General features: G+C 34.3%; 1 protein-coding gene across 1 annotated transcript in view; it reads right to left on the reverse strand.

The window, feature by feature from the left end:
• Positions 1-21,163: 21,163 nt before the first annotated feature.
• Positions 21,164-22,500, reverse strand: part of LOC119576307 — an 85,420-nt gene continuing 84,083 nt past the window's right edge. Inside the window, exon 12 of the mRNA XM_037923930.1 lies at positions 21,164-22,471. Within this exon, the coding sequence (XP_037779858.1) occupies positions 22,427-22,471 (45 nt within the window). The 3' untranslated portion in view covers positions 21,164-22,426. The remainder of the gene's footprint in view (positions 22,472-22,500) is intronic.

Raw genomic sequence — 22,500 nt, forward strand, 5'->3', positions numbered from 1 at the left:
CCGTTCAGGCACAAGCAAGGGAAACCAGACTCTCTCCTTCCAAAAGGAGGACCAGTATCTTGTTGACCGAACCAAAGCAAGACTGTCTGTCACGAGAGCAATGACTGGGAGACACATAAAGTACTAAGATCATTCTATGTATATGCCCTCCGTCCCATTGTGAACTGTGCTTCTGTCGCCCTGATTACCACCAAGCTAAGACTAAAAGTAAAATTGGAGATAATTCAAAATGAAGCTACCAGGACCATTCTGGGTGCCACCAGGTCCTCAACCTCTTCATGAAAGTTTATTTCAAAGGTTATCCAGACACAAACACAAGACAACAAATACTCAGTCGCCTAGAACAAGATTATGAGCTATTTGCAAACAACTCGTGACTGCCACTCACAACCAGGGTGTTGATATGTTATCAGCTCAAAGAACAACTACTTGCTAAGGGCATGGACTCCCCCCACCCTGACTATATTGAAGCCCTGCTGTGGGCACAAACTTTGATCGAGCTTGTCAAGAAGATAGAACCAATACCCCATCCCTAGTCTGAAGGCAGAAGCCGAAAGGATCATTGCAACCATCACTCCTCCGGGTAGCAGAACACTCTTCATGGATGGATCAGTCGGTCCTGTGTGGACTGTAGGCGCTGGCTTTGCAGAAAGTGATCCCACAAAATCCATGAGACGAACAGGCAGAGGTAGTTGCGATCATGGGAGCCCTTGCCCACGCATCCCTGAGGGAAGGACATGTGGTCATACATACAGGTTCTAGAGCAGCCATTGACTGTCTACAGCACTGCATGCCCAATGGTTTTGCTTACCATAGCGCAGAGGATTCTTGCTCAGGGTAGAAGAATCATCATACTCTGGGTTCCCAGCCACATAGGCATCAGAAGAAATGAGCTTGCTGACAGACTAGCTGACTCTTGAGGCATAGGTCCAACGCTACAGGACTTACCATTCTCCTGCAGCTTCCCAGAGAGGAAACAAGAACCCTCCTCCTCGGCCAGATGGTACTCAGACGCCACCGGTTATGACCCACTGGCACTCTCTGAAACAATGTCTAGAGGAGTCATTCTTCACAAAATCAGACTACCTCTGTCTGTTACCCTCATGGATTTTGTGGGATCACATAGGATCGAATGATCCATCCATGAAGGGTGTTCTGCTACCTGGAGGAGTGATGGTGGAGATGAGATTCAAGATACCATATTAAGCGGAAGTTACCTTGACAACAATGGATCGTGGAAAACACGTGGTCAACTGGCCAACTCGTGATAGTCTTGTTCAGGACATGTTTTCCACGTGATTTCTACGTGTTCATTTCTCGTTTCCTCCCTTGGTTTTTCCGACATTGTCTGGTGGCATAATGCACGAGAATACCACGTGTTCATTTCATCGTTCTCCTCTTGTTTTTTTCGGGTATTGTTTGGTGGCATTATGCATGAGAATACCACATGATTTCCACGTGTCCATTTCTCCTTCTTCACCTGGTCTCATGGTGGCTTTTATGCACGAGAATACCACGTGAATTCCATGCCTGCCACTTTGAAAATTTAATTTTAGACAGCGGCTCCATCAAGTTTTTTTGCAAGACCACATAGTAACCTTGGCGGCGGGGAGTCCCTCTATACATAATACTTGCTGAATGAAAAATAAATCCAAAAACAAAAGCAAAAAAAAAAATTTTTTCTTGGTAGACTTTTTTGCCTTTGGTGCGAAAACCAAACTTGCATCCACCGCACATTCTTCCAAAAAAGCTTGCATGATATTCTGAATAATGATCGTCGACCGTGTAAAGTGGAGCCCGAGTGTAGTCGAGACTTCCGAGCCCTTCTAGCGCTGGCGGTCGGATCTGGAACCAAATTATTCGCGCCAAATTATTGTGTTAACCGCCATTTTGAAAGCTTAGAGTTCCGTCGTCTTCTCTTCCAAACCTTTTGTTTTCATCGATTTTGTCGTGATATATTTACTTTACCCAGGAAAATTCAGCTCTAAAGGTTAGTTAACATGCAGAGATCAAGCAGATCATATACGTTTTGTATAATATCATGACTGATGCCAGCAGGGGCGTCACTTCATGTTATGAGTTGGGGGGATGACGGGTAAATTTGCCCTGAAAAAATAATTTTTGCCCTGCAAATCACGAAAAAGAAAATGCTCACTATAGCTCTTTATAAATAGCCCGGAATGAACCATCAACCAGTATTATATATCGCATTATTGGTAGGAAATTATAAATTATAAATACCAGAAAATTTGCCCTGCAGAACTAGATTTTGCCCTGCAAAAAGAGGCTTTTTTAAGAGTTGGGGGGGGGGGGGTGAACGCCCCCTTAAGTGACGCCCCTGGATGCCAGATTTTGAACTGTCTTTGCCGCTGTGTGTGCGGACACAGTGTGTGTGTGCGAGCGTGTACTGAATGTACACATAGTGTACGTAGTGTGGTATAAAGCAGTTTGATGCATGTCATCGCTTTTTGTGCACGTGATAGAAGGTAATTACGCTTTTTTCATGTTAAATCAATAATTCATATGTATAATATATATATATATATATATATATATATATATATATGTGTGTGTGTGTGTGTGTGTGTGTGTGTGTGTGTGTGTGTGTATATATAAAGAAAAAAATAATAATCATATATAATATACTGAATTTCCTCAGGTCGGTTGCATCGTTACCGTTCGGGAGAAAATTGAAAAGCCAGACCCTGAAGACGTGGGAAATGATGTGGATATCACTAGGAAAACACATGGATTTTACGTGGGTTTTTAGTCCAATATCACATGAACAACTCGTACCAAAGATCTTGTGTATTTTGCACGTGGATACCTCATGGAAATCTTGCCCATCATACCACGTGGCGCGTTTGTGCAAAAAGCCGTGGCTTTCACGTGAAAAAAAGGCGTGTTTTCCACGGTCCACTGGCCATGTTTTTCATGTGTTTTCCACGAGTCTTTGTTATCAGGGTAAACATTCGTTCTATTAGTTTCCAGAAGCAGCTAGTTAGAGCGATGGAGGGGAGTGGAAATCTTGAGGGAGAGTACTCGATTTATTGGGTTTCAAGAAGGGTAGGATAAAAGCTTCTCGCCAATGAGGAGGAAAATTTCGTGTCGTCCATATGTGGTTAAAAATAGTTAGGAGGAAGGATAGAAAGGAAGATGGAAGGTGTCGGAGCATGTTCAGAGGAAGAAAAAGGACTCGACAGAGAACAGGGTGGTGATGAGGGTACATTCTTTGATGGTTATAAAGGAAGAGGTATGTGGAGAAAGGCGAGAGCCATTACTGACCTAACTGAAATAGTTCATTAGCAACTTGGATCAGAGGTAAGAGTATCTCGAATATGTAGGGGCTGGATGGGGGGGGGCGGATGTTTGACTGATAATTTATGGATTCAACGCCAAACAGCTAAACAGAATTATGTGAGGAAACATAATTTTGCTAGCTAGTTGTTTCACTGTTCCGGATTGTACGACGAAGACAGGCGGATGCCCTTTTAAAGAGATAAGGGCTGATAGCTGCTTAGGGGTGCCTCACTTGTAGCGATAACTGTTCCAGGCTGCGCGTTTTAAGCAAAGTGCTTTGGTAGGCTGCGCGTTTTAAGCAAAGTGCTTTGGTGCAATCAGAATTTCACCATGGAACACATTTGGAAGTATACTGGTTAATGGTTAAAAACAAAATAAATGTAATAAACATCTAAGGTCATGAAGCACTATAGTAAGGTACAGTATTAGAAAGGGTAGGGTGGGGGGTTGAGTTAGTTATTAGTTGCTATACATCAACAGTCTAGAGTAATATTGGAAAGGTTAAAGATGGGTAAAGGAGGGGATGAGTGAAAGGAGTTCAGGTACGATTAATTAAGGGGTATTGATCAAGTGAAGGATATGTATGCATCTGAGGAAGGAGAACAGGTTGTCAAAGCAGAAAGTATGGGATTCCGTAAGGATGTCTGGCAGGTTTGAAGGTCATTGAAAGGAGAACATGCATTGGAAAGCAGAGGTATGGGCTGCAGTAAAGCGTGGACAGGACAACCAAATGCGTGGAACATAGGGAACATAGGAGTAGATCAGAACATGACATCAGATTGGAGTGAGTTAGAAGGATGTGGCCAATACATAAGCGGGCAAAAGCCATCTCTCAGTGTCTGTTTCAATGAAATGGAGCTGACCAGGAGGAGATCGACAGTTTTACAATATGTAGTTTATTAGTGCGAAAAGATTGCCATTGGGTATAGAGGAAGGTCTTAATGTGGAGGTAATAATCCATGGCTGGAATACATAAGAAACATGGTTGGTGTGATGTGGAGTGTGCTAGAATATTTGGCTGTTCATTCCCAGGGATTCCAACATGGCTGGGCACCCAGCAAATTTGAAAGTATAAGGTCTTGAGGCTCGGGGAAAGGATATATAGGGAGCTCTTGGGACAGTGAAACATTGAAGCATATCCGAAATGGAAGAGAAGAGGAATGGATAGGTAGGAATAGTAGAGAGTGAAATGAAAGTATGCCAGTCAGCTTTATCAAAGCACCAGTGTGTGGGATTAGGAAATGGGACATAAGAAGTAGGAAAAAGGAGGACTGGGAAGTGGTCACAATAGGAAAAGTGGTCTAGAAATTACTGATGGAAATCTAAATGGAGAGAAAGAGAATATAGAGAATATAGAGGTCAAGGCATGAAAACGATTGCGTGTGCATGTCAAAGTGTGTGGGGCGATCTGAATTAAGAATAATAAGGTCAGTTGTGGAGAGGGATCAGCCACAAGTAATAGTGGTGGAATCACCCCCAAAGAGTGTAACCAACTATGAGGAAAGGTGGCTGGAGTTGGGAAATTTGAGTTACAAAGGCAACAAAGTCAGGGGGTGGGAAGAGTAAACTGAAACAACTGTGATCCAGTGGCGAAGAAAGATGCAAAGGATAATGGTTTGAAAGGGAGGTATAGTACATGGTGTTTTTTATGGATATGTATAGACAAGACATAGAGGGAGTGTGAGTTAGAGATAAAATGGTAAATGGGAATTGGTATAGAAGGATGTATAAGATAAGTCTCTTGGAGGCAGATAATGGATGAGTTATAAGAGGAAAACATATGACAAAGATCAAGTCTGTGAGAACGGAAACCGTAGGAGAGTTAATCTACGAGTGATAACAATGCATGTTAGGAGCTAGAGGGTTGATGGTTAAACAAATAAATGTGCATCAAGGGTCATATAGCACGATGATAAAGTATTGCTGCAAAAAGGTAAAAATGAGTTACCGATTAGGATAAGTTGACTAAAAGAGGGATTTATTTATTCACTGAAATTTATTAGGTCATTAGCGTCATATTCAAAATACAGACATAGGGTGATGCTTGGAAGCAAAGCCCCCGAATATGGTTTTTCGTCCATAAGGCGATGTTTGTGGATTCCGAGAATAGTTATGGTTAAAACAAATAAATGTGCTAGACAAAGGTCATATAGCATTATGATAAAAGAACTATGACGAAAAGGGTAAAAGTTAGTTAACAATTAGGATAAATGGATAGAAGGGGTTGAAGTAGAGAAGTAAAAGGAATGGGGGAGAAGAAAAGACCATTCAAAATTAGGTGAGGTCTGGTCAGAGGCAGGGGTGATCGCATTGGGCCTCATTCTCTGCCTCCTAAGCTCACCCCCTAGCTCCCACGGGGGGGGGGGGGTATGATAAGGAATGAGAGGAGGGAGTGTAGTACCAAGATGTGGGGGATCTGGGAAAGGGTATTGTTGTGACATAAGGGATTCACATGTGTATCCAGGAGGGACTGGAAGGGGTAGTGGGGATGGATGGCGAGATAATGTAGGAGCAGAATGAGGGGAACGGGCTGTGTTAGGAGGGAGTAGGAGGAAGGGGTGTAGAGGAATATGAGTAGGAGGAGGATGGATATTGGCAGTCACTTTGAATGTGGAGGGAGTGGAAGTTGTGAAATTGGAGGGTGGATGAGGGGTTTCTATGTCGATTTAGGGACTTAAGCAGGTAGTTTTGAATATCTTAAATACTTTCTGTAATGGAGTCGGTTGTGGAGTTTTGAGAAACAAATGTTTTCTTATGGAGAGAATAGACTTGTGTCAGAGGAGTAGAGGCAGAGGTAGGTAGAGGCGAGTTTGTGGTAGAAGAAGGGGTGGAACTTTTAGATGGTCCGTTGCGGGTAGCACGAGGAGGATCTAGGTGTTGGAGCTGCGGTAGAGACTGGAGTGTCTGGATTTAGAATGGCAAAAGAATTTGACTAAGAGAGGTAGGGGGTAGAAGTGGGAATGAAAGATGGAGGATGAATGGGTATAGGGGAGGATGTGGGAACATCTTGGGAGGGAGGAGGAGGGGCAGACCGAGTAACATTATTGGTAAAAAAAAACTCGTCGATATACTTCCTGTCTGGCTTCGCGCAGAGTGAAGCCAAGTCTGAATCTGAGAGTTGCCACCTCAGACACAAGCTTGTAGGTGGGGCAGCCCCTATAAAATACACTTGGGAGCCGCCACAATTGGCACATGTGCGTGACAGTGCACAGCAGTTTGATCGATTATGACCAGGTTGAGCACATAAGGGCATCAAACTGTGGAACGGCAGTGTTGATATGGTCGGACAGGGAAGGATTCTTGCCAATATATACATTTCATGTCTACGGAAAATAATCTTGGCAATATTGGTGGGGTTCTTACGACGGCCTCTAGGGGTAGTGCTGTAGCATTGTACTGATACTGCATCATAGTCCATGAGGCAGGTGAGTTAGTCGTCTACACAGCTTCATTCCGCAGTTGCAGAATGAAGCTTTGCCTGCTTGTTTTTGGAGACATTGCTGGAAGAGGAGAGCGTTGTCAGAGTAAAGAGCTGTGGGGCGATCACAAAAAAATCAGTCCCATTTGGTTAGCTAAATAGAGCATTTAAGAAGTTTGTAGAGGTGGGTATAGTAAAAGGATTGGGAGGAAGGGGTAGTTGGTGAAGAAAGTTGTGGGAGTGGCGATGCAGTAGAGAATGTTGGGACAGTTGGTATGTCTTCTGGAGGATGAGTGTTGACCTGGGTGGATAGTGTGATCGTAGGCGTTGAGGAGGGGTAGTAGTAGCAGTGTTGAGAATCATGGTCAAAAGAGACCCTGGGGTCAGGGAACCGGAAGAATTTGAATCAGTGGGGCTTGCCCAAACTATTCATGACTGGCACAAAGGCAGATTTTCATTTAATTCATTTCACAGCTCTCACACCTTAGGAAATAAATAGTAGAAGGGGTTGGAGAAGACAGAGAAATGAAAAGGGGAGGAACAAAGGGTTAATGGTTAAAAGTAAAATAAATGTACTAAACATCTAAGGTCATGTAGCACAATAGGAAGCACAGTAAAGGGAAGTGAAAGGCGGTTGAGTTAGTAGTTAGTTGCTATGTCAACTATCTAGATTAATATTGAGAGAGTTAAAGGTGAGCGAAGGAGTTGATGAGTGAATGGGTTAAGGTAGGGTTAGGTAAGGGGATTAAATTAGGTGAAGGATATGTATGCATCTGAGGAAGAACATGTTGTCAAAGCAGAAAGTGTGAGATTCTGAAGGGATGTCTGATAGGTTGGGAGGTCGGTGAAGGGAGGATAGGTGGGGGAATGCAGAGGTACGGGCTGCATCAAAGTGTAGACAGGACAACAGAATCTGTGGATCTGAAACAGGGACATTACATTGGGAATATAGGGGTGGATCAGAATGTGACATTAGATAGGAGTGTATTAGTCGGGTGTGGCCAATACGTAAACAGGCGAGAGCTGTCTCCCAACGTCTATTTCGATGAATGGAACTGACCAAGAGGAGATTGATAGTTTTATAGTATGCAATTTATTAGTGCAGAGACTTGACCAGAAAGATTGCCATCGGTTATACAAGGTCTAAAAATGGGGGTAATAATCCGTGGCTGGAATACATGTGAAACGTGGTTGGCGTGATGTGGACATAGCGGCATTGCGTGCTAGAGTGTCTGCCTGTTCATTGCCAGGGATTCCAACATAGCTGGGCATCCAGCAAAATCCGATAGTTTTATGGCGTGTGGATAGGTAGAACAACCAGTTCTGGATCTTACAGACAGGGGGGTTGGTCGAGTGAATTGACTTTATGAGAGTTAATGGGTTATGGGAGTCAGTAAAAATAGTGAAAGAGTAAAGGAGGGAGTGAGTATATGTGTTTTAGGGCAAAAAGAAGTGCTTACAGTTCTGTAGCAAGGACACTGGATTCAGGAGGGAGGGAGTATTTGAAAGTGCGAGTTGGTAAGGTTACTGCAAAACCAGCACTGGAGGTTAATTTAGAGCCATCCGTGTAAACATGAATACTGGAGGAATGAATGGAGACATGGTCAAGGAAATGGATGAGTACAGCAGGAGGGGGGGGGGGTATCCTATTTTGGGGGGTCAGGGAAAACAGAGGAGCAAATAAGGTGTAAGCCATGGAGGGGCAGAATGGACAGATAATGGAAGAGGTCGGAGATGGGGAAAGGGGGAATGGGAGAGGAGGGTACCCATGTAAATGGAGAAAGAAGTAGGTAAGCGTGAAGAAGCAAAGGTAGAAAACAGGGATCGTGGGATAATTAGTTTAGCAAGGAAAAACTGGTAGAATTGAGCATAACATCGGAGAGAGAGAAGGGTAGGCGTCGAGAGAGAGATGGCATGCCTGATTCAGTGTAAGGGCTCTCAACTGGAGAGGAGCGGAAGAAGCCTAGGGCCAAGCAAAGACTGCAATGGTGGATTGTATCAAGATGAGCAAGGAGGGAGGTTGAGGCAGAGGAGAAGATAGGGCATCCATAATCGAGAGTGGAGAGGATCAGGGTAACATGAAGATGAAGTAAAGTTTTGTGATCTGAGCTCCAGGATATATGGGACAGTTTATGAGGCGGCGGCGAGCTTTTTCTTTAATGTGAAAGATATGGTCTCGCCAGGACAATTTGGAGTAAAAAATAACACCAAGGAATTTGCCAGAAGAACGGTATTGCAGTGGAGTGTCATATAAGAGTGGAGGTTGGGGACCTACACGTGTGCGAGAGTGAAGGATGGAGAAAGATTTGGAGGTAAAAAAGCAGATGCCATGGTTAGTGGCCCAGGAAGATACTGCTGATATTGTAGACTATAAGAACTGGTGGAGATTTGGCATGGATGTGCCAGAGGCGAAGATGGTTAAATCATCAACATTTAGTGATGATTGGGCTCCTGGTGGTAAAAGTGAAACAATGGCATTAACGGCAAAAAGGAATAAAGTGGTGTTGAGCACACTGCCTGAGGAAATGATATTGAAGAGGCAATTTTGACCTGAAAAGTGCATTTGGAGAGGAAAGACTTTATAAAGACACCCATGTTTCCACATATGCATAGGGAGGGCAATTTTTGGAGAATATGCTTTTTCTAGATCAAAGAATATGGCTAATACGGATTCATGGCGTGCAGATACAGATGTAATGTAAGTCTCGAAATGAGCAAGGGGGTCAGCTGTACTTCGGGCACGGCGAAAACCAAACTGGGAAGGAGAGAAAAGATTGCGAGATTCAAGTTAACAAATTAAGCGGAAGTTAACCATTCGCTCTAGTAATTTGCACAAGCATCTAGTTAGAGCGATGGGGTGGTAATCTTGAGGGAGGGTACCCGCTTTATTGGGTTTCAAGAAGGGAAGGATGAGAGCTTCTCGCAAATGAGAATGAAAATTTCCTGGCATCCATATGTGGTTGAAAATATTTCATAGAAAGGATAGAGAGGAAGATGGTAGGTGTCCGAGCATACGGTAGTGAAAATAGTCAGGGTCTTTATGGGTGTTGCGGCATGACTGTAAGGTAGCATTGAGTTTAGAGGAAGAGAAAGGAGCATTATAGGACTCAGCAGAGGATAGAGTGAAGATGATGGGAGTGCATGCCCTGATGGTCTTAATAAAAAGAAAATTGTGAAGAAAAGTGGGCACCACTACTGACCTGGCTGAAATAGTCACCTAGTTCATTTGCGAGGATCCGAGATGAGAGTATCTCGAATATGGAGGACGGGGGCTAGATAGAGGGGATGTTTGCCTGATAATTTTTGGGTCCGGCGCCAAACAGTAGAGATGGATGTACATGTAATTAAGGAAATTTCACCAGCTATTTATTTTACTGTTCCTGGTTGGAAGACGGGCGGATGCTCTTTTAAAAGAGATAAGCGTTGATAGTTGACTTGGTGTGCCTCGTTTGTAGCGGTAACTGTTCCAAGCTGCACGCGTCAAGCGAAGTGCTTTAGTGCAATCGGAATTCCACCATGGAACACATCTAGAGGTAAAGGTCTTGAGGTTCGAGGAATGGCTGTCTAGGCAGTTCTTAGGACTGTAGTTGTGAAATATTGTATCTTATCTGAAAGGGATGAGAAGGGGGTGGGTGTAAGAATAGCAGTGCGTGAAGTGGAAGTACGCCTGTCAGCTCTATCAAAGCACCAGTGTGGGGAGTTAGGAAGTGGTACATATGAAGTAGGAGAAAGGAGAAGTGGTCTAGAACTGACCAATGGAAATCTAAATGAAGAGAAGAGGAGCATAGAGAGATCAGTGTATGAAAAAGATTGCGTGCGTATACCAAAGTGTGTGTGGGATCTGAATTAAGAATAATGTCAGTTGTAGAGAGGAAGCGTTCCAAGGATCGGCCATGGGAATTGGTGATAGAATCACCACAAAGAGTGTGGCGGCAGTTAAAATCACCAACTATTAGGAAAGGTGGCTAAAGTTGTGGAATTAGATTTTCAAAGGCAACAAAGTCAGTGGGGTGGGTAATGGAAAAGTAGCCTGAAATAAGTGTTATCCAACGGCGAAGAAAGATGCGAACAAGTGTGCACGGGACAGTGGTTTGGAAGGGAGTATGACATACGGTGTTTTCTGGTGGATAAGTATAGACGAGACCTAAAGGGAGTGTGAAGATGAGACAAAATAGTAGTTGGGGACTGGTATAGGAGCATGTGTAGGAAAGTCTCTTGGAGGCACATAATAGACGAGTTATAAGAGGAAAGGATATAACAAAGGTCAGGTCTATGAGAATGGAAACCACGAATATTCCAGTGTAGGAGAGCTATACTTTAGTTTATCTATGAGTGATAACCGTTACAGTGCGTGTTGGAGAATTTGAAGGGGGACGAGCTATGGGGTGAGATAAGGAATGAGAGGGGGAAGGTGGTGTTGTATCAGGAGTAGTATCAGGAGGTGGAGGATCTGGGAAAAGGCATGGTTGTGACATATGGGATTCACATGTGTAACCAGGAAGGAGTGGAAGGAGGGTTAATGTGGGTGGAGCTGGAGCTAGTGGGGATGGGCTGTGGGGGATGGGCTTTGTTGAGAAGGAGTAAGAACAAGGGGTGTATTATTGGAGGCCGCCACAGTTGGCACATGTGCGTGACTGTGCAGAGCAGTTTGGTTGAGTATGACCAGGATGGGCATATAGAGGACATCTGGCTGTGGAACAGCAATGTTTGGCAGGATGTCCTAAACGCCAACAATTTTGGCACTGAACGGGGAGGAGGTTGATATGGTCGGACAGGGAAGGATTCTCCACCAATGTGAACAGTAAAAGGAAGGTAATATACTAGTCGGCATTGAGGAGGGTGAAGTTGTTGCAGTGTTCAGATCCATGGTCAAAGGAGAGCCTGGGTTCAGGGAATTGGGAGAGTTTGAATTGGTGGGCTATTTGATGAAGGGGAAAGCCTCATTGCCATTATAAGTTATAACCTCTTCATGGTAAGATGGAGTTGGGGAGAGAAACAGTCCACCCCTCAGGGTCCCCTTGAGGGTTTAAGGGCTAGACAACTAAAACGGGAATACCATGCCCATGGCTCTCTCAGGCCATTCAAGACTGGCACAAAGTCATCCTTTCATACTTTCAGCATGGCTCTCACACCTTAGATAGATAGTAGAAGGGTTTGGGAAAGGACAGAAACAAAAAAGGAGTAGGGGAAAAAAGGCCATGCAAAATTAGTCGAGGGCTGAGGCCCAAGGCAGGGGCGATCTCCAGCATTGGGTCCCAGTCCTCACTCCTAAGCCCCCCATGACAACATCGGGCAAGGGATTGGGGGGGGGGGGATACAAAATTAGTTAGGTCGAGGGCTGAGGGCCAAGGCAGGGGAGATCCCCAGCATAGGCTATTAGTCATTGTCTCCTAAGACCCCCACGGCAACAATGGGCAAGGGATTGGGGGAAAGAGAAGGAAAAGGAAAGGATGGGGAAGAGGAGACTGCAAAACCAAGGGCTGAGGCCCAGTGCAACAATGGGCATGGGATTGGAGGGGGGGGGGGGATTATAAATAAGGAAATTCATTTGAAGTTTATATTCTTCAATCCTGGTTCAACTAAGTTTCATAGTACTTGGCTCCTTACCTTATGAAGGTTCATAAAAAATAAGAAAAAAACAGCAATCTAATGTATTTCCTTTACTTCAGTTTTCAGCTATACAAAACACTGTTTACCTCTATCATACAAGCTTCTGCAAAGCTAAGAGTAAAATGCTTTGGATGAAAAATATATAATATATATACTCTTTTAAAATATAATCTTCATTATATTAAAAAGGCACTATTTTACAAAAGAAAACTTGAGCAGCACTAAAGGTACATAATGAACTTAAAATGTTCAGGAACATGTTACAGTCCCTATAACATTAGGCAAAACAAACCAATGTTGAAAAATAGAATAACAAGAATATATACAGAATAGTTTGTTAAAACAGGAATATAAAATATAAATCAAGAAAGGAGGAAAGATTAACTATAAGAACTTTTTCCCATATCAAAAATGCTTTTCAAACTAGTCCACATGTGTTGGAATGTTTAGATGCTGCTGCTTTCAAAAACAAAATCAGCTACAAAATAGAAAAAGAAACGGTGATACCAAATGATGAGCTCAAATATTGTAAATCTGTTAAGCACTGGTGGGATGTATAACTGAGTAACATCATGCATCACTGACAAGAATGCATGAAAGTTGAGGTTATTGTCCTTGGAGTTCTCACAAGCACCTTGCACGTACATTTCTTCCAGTTCACAAAGACAAACAATACATTAAAAAATAAAAACAAACACAAACAAAAAAAACATTTATCCACATATAGCTGCAGTAAGGTTTTGCAACAAAGTAACTTCCTTTTGCATTCTCCAAGTAACTATACTTCTTTTTCTTTTGACACTATACATTTCCATTGTATTCTACCTCAAACCAAACAATACATAGACAACAATGCTGATGACATTAAAAAAAAAATTATGAAGAGAAATTAAAAAATATATAGTCAACCATTAGGACCAAATAATATGGATTTCCAAAGTCCACATCTGTAAATAATCAAGAGAAACTATTAATCAAATTAGTGATTTGTCCAAACAATAAAAACGAGCACATGCAATAACTACAAATAGAATGAAATTTTAAAATATATAAAACTGAATCTTAAAAGTTTTGAATATCAGTGTGCTAATACATGCTTATATATAATAATATATATATATATATATATATATATATATATATATATATATATATATATATATTATATAATATACATATACATATATATATATATATAATATATATATATATATATATATTATATATATTATATTATATATATATATTATTATATATTATAATATATATATAAAATATATATATATATATATATAATAAATTTTATAATATAAATATATACATATTATATATATAATAAATATAATATATAATATATATATATATATATAATAATATATTATATATATATATATAATCTATATATATATATATATATATATAATATATATCATATATAATATATATCATATTAATATAATATTATAATAATAATACATATATTATATATATATATAATATATATATAATTATTATACATATATTATATATATATATATATATATATATTATATATATATATATACTATACATATATATATATATGTATATATCATATATACTGTATAATATATATATAATATAATATATATACATTATAATACATAATATATATATATATAAATATATATATACAATATAATATATATATAAATATATATATAATATATATATATATGCACTTTTGTGTCCATGAATGCAAGCCTGTCTGCATGCATCTTTACAAAGGTTATGTACAAATATTCTTTCTATAAATAAATATACACTGTTACCTCTTCACTTGCAGAATAAAATTTCTTGGGTACTGCTACCCTAATACCAATTAACTTATTTTCCGTATCATATTTCAGACCAGTAATCTATCACATATTCAAGCTAGTATATAAATAAATATATGTACATCCTGTGGAAAAATGTGAATATGATTTAAGATAAATGTTATTCACATATTGGGCACTCCTAAAAAAATCACACATTTATTCATTTTACTATACAAAATTATAACAGTGAAAATTGTCATGTTTACAAAAATGAACAGTATCATTACCACTTAAAATGCACAAGATAATATAATTGATGAGTTTCATGTAACTGTGAATGACACAAGCACAACATCAATGACTAAGGAAAGAGTTCACTGCAACAAATGTAGAAATGGAATAAAAGAGAATGAACAACTTCAGGTGGTGTCTTCACCTTTTAAAGTTATTCATTCCCATTAATATTTTTCTACATCAATGACTATAGCAATAATGAGAAGGATGACAGAGATAATGAAGCTGATGATAAATAGGATGATGACAAAGTTCATAGCAAAAGTGTTCGCTATGTGCTATGTCTCAGGAATGTCACAATTAACCCATTCCTGACGGGTGGCATGTACGCACATGCCATGGCATGGCAGGACTATCTGCCGGGGGCATGTATGTACATGCCATGGTGTATGTATGGAGATGCCATGAGTTATTTTTTGTTACAATCATGGCAAAATATTATTTTTCTGCCACTGAAAGTGTGATTAAGTCGTTTTTAACACTCCTTTTTACTATGCAAAAAAAAAAAATTGCAACAAACCGATGATTTCAACTCCATGATGCCGCACACTGCTTATTCTATTCAGACTATAGACTGAATAATGATCAACTATGGAGTCTATATAACAACAAAAATACCCTTCAGTCTTGATTTATCAGGAAGTTTGGCAAGTAGAGACTTTAGAAAATAATGAAAACTGAAAATACAACATATCTTCGTAGTATTACGAAGAAACGGCATGGGATGCTGGTATTTGGCATGAGTGGTCGCGCATGCTAGGGCGACGATATAAGCCCCCAGCAGCGGGGCCCGGGCCACTATGAATACTACCCATCGGGAAAGGGTTAAGAAATCTTTACATGCTCCAACTTTAAACATTCCAAGGTAAGTTTCTGGAACAAAAAAAAATTATATCACAATAATTGTTTGTAAATTCTGTGATAAAAAGGATGAAAACAGCAAATATAATCTCAGGTCAATCTACAAAAGATGCTACAAATCATTGCTTTCCACATTTTCAGAAGTCTCTTATATAAATATGAACCATAGCAGCATAATGCTCAACTGCTTTTTTCAAACTGGACCTCTGCATACAAAACTAAGCAACTGAATAAAACTACTATAAAATGTGTAAAATCACTCTATGGGTTCCCATGAAGTCAAAGAAGTAAATTTATGAGCACTTCTGAAGTGCATTAACACATCTTTTCAACCACAGTTGTTATTCATGATCTGATATATCTACATTTTATATATTCAATAACAATTTTGCCATAATCAACAGTTTGTCATGCAACTCAGGGTTTTGGAATTTCTACACCCTTGCTTTATGTCCAGCCAGCCCCTGCCAACTAATTAATCTGAGTGCTGGCATCAGCTAGGGTCACAGTCAGGATGGAAAAGAACTGGCCACTGTACCACAGCTTAGTATGAATATTCCTCTACATACATACCCCTACTTGAATAAGGGAGCACTTTTGATTGACTTTAATGCAACTAGCTATTTCTTATCCATTCTTTTTTCATTCTGTAAATGTCACAGTCTCTCCTACTTACACTTCTTTAACAATAAAAGCATGGACATCCTTGAAACAGCCATAGAGATCACCTTGCTTAATTCCAAAAAATAAAACAGTTGACTAAATCTGTCCTAAAATACCAAAAACACAATTACACAGAACACATTTGTGCCCCTCCTGCTTCCTATATGCATCTCAAAGGATTCTTGCATTCCCAAATTACTTTTAAAATTATAAGTTAAAATATGATGCTGCAAGTACTGTGAAAGTTTACAAATAGCTTCTGTGTCAAAACACATTTTGTTCAAGCATTATATAAAACTTATATCTCATATTTGTTAACAAATGTGGCTTAAAATTAAACCAAGATTTTCATTACAACCGAAGTCAAATATTAAAATCAATTTTCATTTCAGTCAAACAACCTAAATAAATAATACTTGCCTAATCTATACTCTATAATTTTTTAATACAAAGAACTTAACCCAAATCAATAGGTATGGCATGTACATACATGCCATGCCCACTGTGAGTTTACTTTATCAATTGTTTTTACATATAGATGGCTACACTTGTACTAAATCACAAATAAGCCAATTACGTGCCTGTTAACACTTTTCCTTGATTTTCGAAAATATTTTACATTATCTTATATTGCTGTTACTAATGTCTATAACATTACAATAATTATAATGCTTATTATAAAAATAACACCATCGTGGTTCATAGAATTAGTAAAAAATATGTTTTTCCTGCCAATTCAATGTAAAGTGAAATCAAGGTCTACTAATTGATTCCTTTGTGACAAAGCACTAGCAGAGCCATCTTTGTGCAGAGACATTTAAAAAATAAAAATAAAATATGAGCACAGCATTTTCGCAGCAGCAATGAGTTAAACCTAAAAGAATCCCAAACTACTTGTAAGGTTATTTGATGATGTACTTACACACAAACATCTAAGTACAATAATACATACCTTCATACATATATATGTATAAATATATATACATGTATATGAGTATACATATACATATACATACATATATATATATATATATATATATATATATATATATATATATATATATATATTATATATATTATATATATAATATATATACATATATATATATATATATATGAATGAATATACATATATATGTATATAAATATATATACATGTGTATAAATATATATATACATATGTACATAAATATATAGTCATTTATAGACACACAAACAAACAAACAAACACACACACACACACACACACACACACACACACACACACACACACACACACACACACACACACACACACACACACACACATATATATATATGTATTTATGTATGTATGTATTTGTGTGTGTGTGGTGGTGTAATATATATATATAGTAATTATATATATATATATATATATATAATACATATATATAATAATATACATATATATATAATATATATATATATATACATATATATATCATATATATATCATTATATATATAATTCAAATATATAATCATATTTAAAATCATATATATAATACATATATATATACATAAATACATAATATATATAATATATATACGTATATAAATATATATAACATACATATATATACATATTTAAATATCTATTTACATATATATACCTATCTAAATATATAATATATATATATATATATATATATATAATTGCATATATATGTATTACATATACATATTACAATAACATTAACCCTTTCCCGACGAAAGTTTACTTGTTTGTACACATAGATGGCTACACTTGTACTAAATCACCAATGAGCCAATTACGAGTACTGTCTGTCTCACCCTTTCACCCTTTTCATTGATTTACGAAAATATTTTACGCTATCTTATTTTGCTGTTTATAACATAATATTCATTCTAATATTTACAATAAAAATAACACCATCGATATTCATAACACTAGTAAACAATTCGTTTTTCCCGCCAATACAAGGAAAGGTGAAATCAGATAAGGTCACAAGATCCAGTAATTGACTCCTTTGTGGCTAAGCACTGTGAGCCATCTATGTGCTGAGACATTTCACAAAAATATAAAAAATGAGCACAGCATTTTCCCCATTTTTTTATTCATTTTCCCTGTCAGCATTGGGTTAAATATGTATATTTACATATATATATACATATATAATATATATGTATACATATATATAATATATTATATATATATATATATAATATAATATATAATATAAAATATATAATATATAATATATATAATATATAATACATATTTATTATATAATATATAGCAATATACATATATATATATATAATATATAATATATATTACATATATCTTATATAATATATATAATATATAGCAATATACATATACAAATACTAATATACATATATATATACATACGTATATAATATATATATATAATATATATATATATATATAAATGATAAAAATAACAATACAAAAACAATATAAATTTAAACACATTAATACAAAAATAAGGGCCCTTTGAACTTACAAAAATAAATTAATAAAAAAAATTTAAAATTATTAAAGGGGAATAATTACCCAAAAATTAAAAAAAATAATAATTAAAAAAATCCAAACATAAAAAAAAAACAATAAACAAAAAAAAAAAAATTTTAAAATCTAATAGATAATAAAACATAAAAAAGAAACATATTAAAAAATATAAAAATTTTATAATTCATAATATATTAAATTTTAAAAATACGCAATAAAAAAACAAGGGGAAACCAATTTCAACAATTTAAAACATAATACAAAAAAAATAAAAAAAGGGGAAAAAGGGTAAAAAAAATTAAAAAAAAAAATATAGAAAAACAAAAAATATAAATATATTAATATTTTAAATAAATAAAAATATATAAAAATAAAAAAAACACAACAACAACAAAACAGAAATGTTACCAGTTTAGGGGAAAAAAGGATAAAATATAAGTAAAGAAAGAAAAAAAAAAACAAAAAAAACAAAAAAAAAAAAAAAAAAAAAAAAAAAATAAAAAAAAAAAAAAAATTTTTAAAAAAAAAAAAAAAATAGTTTTATATATATATAATATATATATATATAATAAATTTTATAATATATATTTATTATATACAAAAAAAATTTTTAAAAAAATAATATATATAAAATATAATAAATATATATATATAAATATATTATATTAATATATTATTAATTAAAAATTATATATATAATTAAAATTTTATTATATAATATTTATATTTTTATATAAATATATAAAAAATATATTTTTACAAATATAAAAAATAAAAAATAATATAAATATATATATATATAATAATATATATTTATGTTTTTATATAGATATATAGATATATATATATGATATATATATATTTACATATATATACATATATATTATATAGTATATATATATATATTATAATATATAATATAAGTATATATTCATATTATACATATATATGTATATTATTAAAAAAAATATATAATAATATATATAATATAATATATAATAATATTTTAATTATATATATATATATATATATATATATAGCATATAATAAAATATTAAATATATATATAATATATATATATATTATATTTAAAATATATACATTATATATATATATATTAATTATATATATATATAATTATATAATATATATATATATATATAATATATATTATATAAATATATATCTATTAAAAATATATCTATAATTAAAATAATTTTATAATTTTATTAATAATATATATGAATATATATATTATATTATTATGTATTATAATTTTATATTATAATAATTTATTATTTAATATTAAAAGTTTTAAATTTTAATATTTTTAAAAATTATTATTTATTAATTATAATATTATAATAAAATATATATATAAAAATAATTTATATTAAATCTATATTATATATCTATTTTACTATATCTTATTATTATATATTACTATATTATTTATTTATTATATCCTATTCTTTAAAATTTACTATATATCTAATAAATATTCTATATAATAATATATAATATAATATAAATTTATATAAATTATTATATATATACTATATATATATATATATATTTTAATATATATATATTATCTATCTATATATTATACTTTTATTAATTATATCCTATATCTATTATCTTTATATATATATATATTAATCTTAATTTTAATATATATAATAATATTATATATCTATATACTTTTATATATAAAAATAATATATTAAATTTTAATATATAATATATATTATATTACTAATATACTATATATATTATTATTATATTATATATATATTTTATTTATATATATCATATATCTATATATAATATTTATATTTATATAAATATATATATATATCATAATATTATATTAATATATATCATATATTATTATATATATATATTATATAATATAAATAATAATATATATATAAAATAAAATTATATAAATATAAAAATTTTATATATTATCATTTATATTTCTAATATATATATATGTATTAATTATATTTTATTATTTTTCATTATATATATTATTATATATTATTATTTATATATACATATATATATTATAAATATATCATATATCAATATATATAATATATTTATATTATATTTAATATATTATATTATTTTTAATATATTTATTTATTATATATTTATATGTATATTATATTTGTATATGTTATAATTTTTTATTATTATTATTAATATATATTATATTTTTTATAAATATATAATCCTATATAAATATAAAAATTTATTTAAAAATAAAATAAAATTTTTCCCTTTTTTTTTTTTTTTTAAAAATATAATTTTTTTTTTTTAAAAAAAAAAACCCCCTTAATTATTTTTAAAAAAATTTGAAAAAAAAATAAATTTTTTGGGGGGGGGGGTTTTTTTAACAAACAAACAAAAAAAAATTGGAAAGGGGGGTTTTTTTTTTTTTTTTTTTTAAAAAAAAAAAAAAACAAACCCCCATTTTTGAAATGTTTTAAAAAAAACAAAAAACACACTTTTTTCCCCAAGTTTTTTCCCCTTGACTTAACCACAGAGACACACATAAAAATGCTCATGCCCACATGCATGCCACACAAGCACTCACATATTAAACATATGGGTATGTCCACAAACCCTCACATATCCCTATGCACATGCGCATGTACTCAGCTTTCTGAAAAACAAATAATACAGTGTAGATTATATATGATATGTATATAAAGTAAATGACAACAGCCAGCTTTCTCATATTACAACACAAAATTGATATCTTAAAGTCTATAAAAGTATGATAAACATTTTGACATTTTTTGTGGAAAGTAAGTACCACCTATCTACTAAAATGCTACAAAATTACAAAACCATGACTATTCCACATAATGTAGCATTAGATATAAGATAATTTCTCTGAGTTTTTCAAAAGTTTTTTGTACCTTTGGCACCTGAAGAGTGAGAATCAAAAGTTGTGAAGGCTGGACAAAGTCTCCATAAGCCTGCTTGAGCTATCTTCAGCAAAAAAGGATATTCTACCACGGTCAACTATGAATGGTCATAACTCAATATGTATAAGGTGAAAAAAAATTATCTGATTATAGAAGTTGTAAATAGCAAACCAAACCCCTGCCATACATCTTTTATGGTTAAGTATATATCAGAACTGATAAACAAAGGAAAATAATAGTTCATGCTATAATCAAAGATTTGGGCCAAGATATGTTATGTGGTGTTTAAATTCTACTTAAGTTCTATACTGTATTCCTATATTATACTAGTTTTCCTAACTGTCTGTACTAGGTTAGCAATGCCTGACTCAAATGGATTAGTTCTCTATAAAAGAAATGTTTCAAGATCTAAAAAAATTCTAATATATTTTCTTTGGCAAGACATGGACCCAACTCTTCGGTGAATTTGAAAAGACCTATTTCAGCATATACATCAAAGAATGGTGCTATTCATAGATCAAAACACATTCTCAGTTTTGGATAAGTGTAAAACACAGCTAGAAAAAGTCAAGACCTGGGTAGTGCTCTTCTATTATCCCTGTAAATCTGGCTGACTTTCCCTTTTTGCTGCAAACAGCAACTAAGACAAAGGATCAAAGATAAGAGTTTATAGAACACCTCACTTTCATAGTTACTTTTGTAAATAACTTTCAATTGTACATAAGCACTGCCTGCAGTTGCTTCTGCTATCCTGTTTCATACACCTGGCACTTCATTTTCCATCACTGGAATATTAAAAATGGTTCACAGAAAGAAGTAAGACAGAAGAATAAAAAAGGATAGGAATAAGAAAGCAGAAAGGTGTAGAAAGGGGCAAGGCAAAGGAAAGGGAGAAGCAGAAAGGAGATGAGAGGGGAGAGAATGGGGGAGGAGATAAGGAGAGAGCAGGGAGACAATTGCACAGAAAAAAAGGAAAGAAAATTAGAAAAAGGACAGGCAAGGATGCACTGCACATCTTGTTATCTGTGCTGACTTGGTACTTCTTCTAGCTTCTTCCACACAACCTGAAATTATAAAATGAAAGATCACAGAT

Source organism: Penaeus monodon, chromosome 1, assembly GCF_015228065.2.
Source record: "Penaeus monodon isolate SGIC_2016 chromosome 1, NSTDA_Pmon_1, whole genome shotgun sequence".
NCBI lineage: Eukaryota > Metazoa > Arthropoda > Malacostraca > Decapoda > Penaeidae > Penaeus > Penaeus monodon.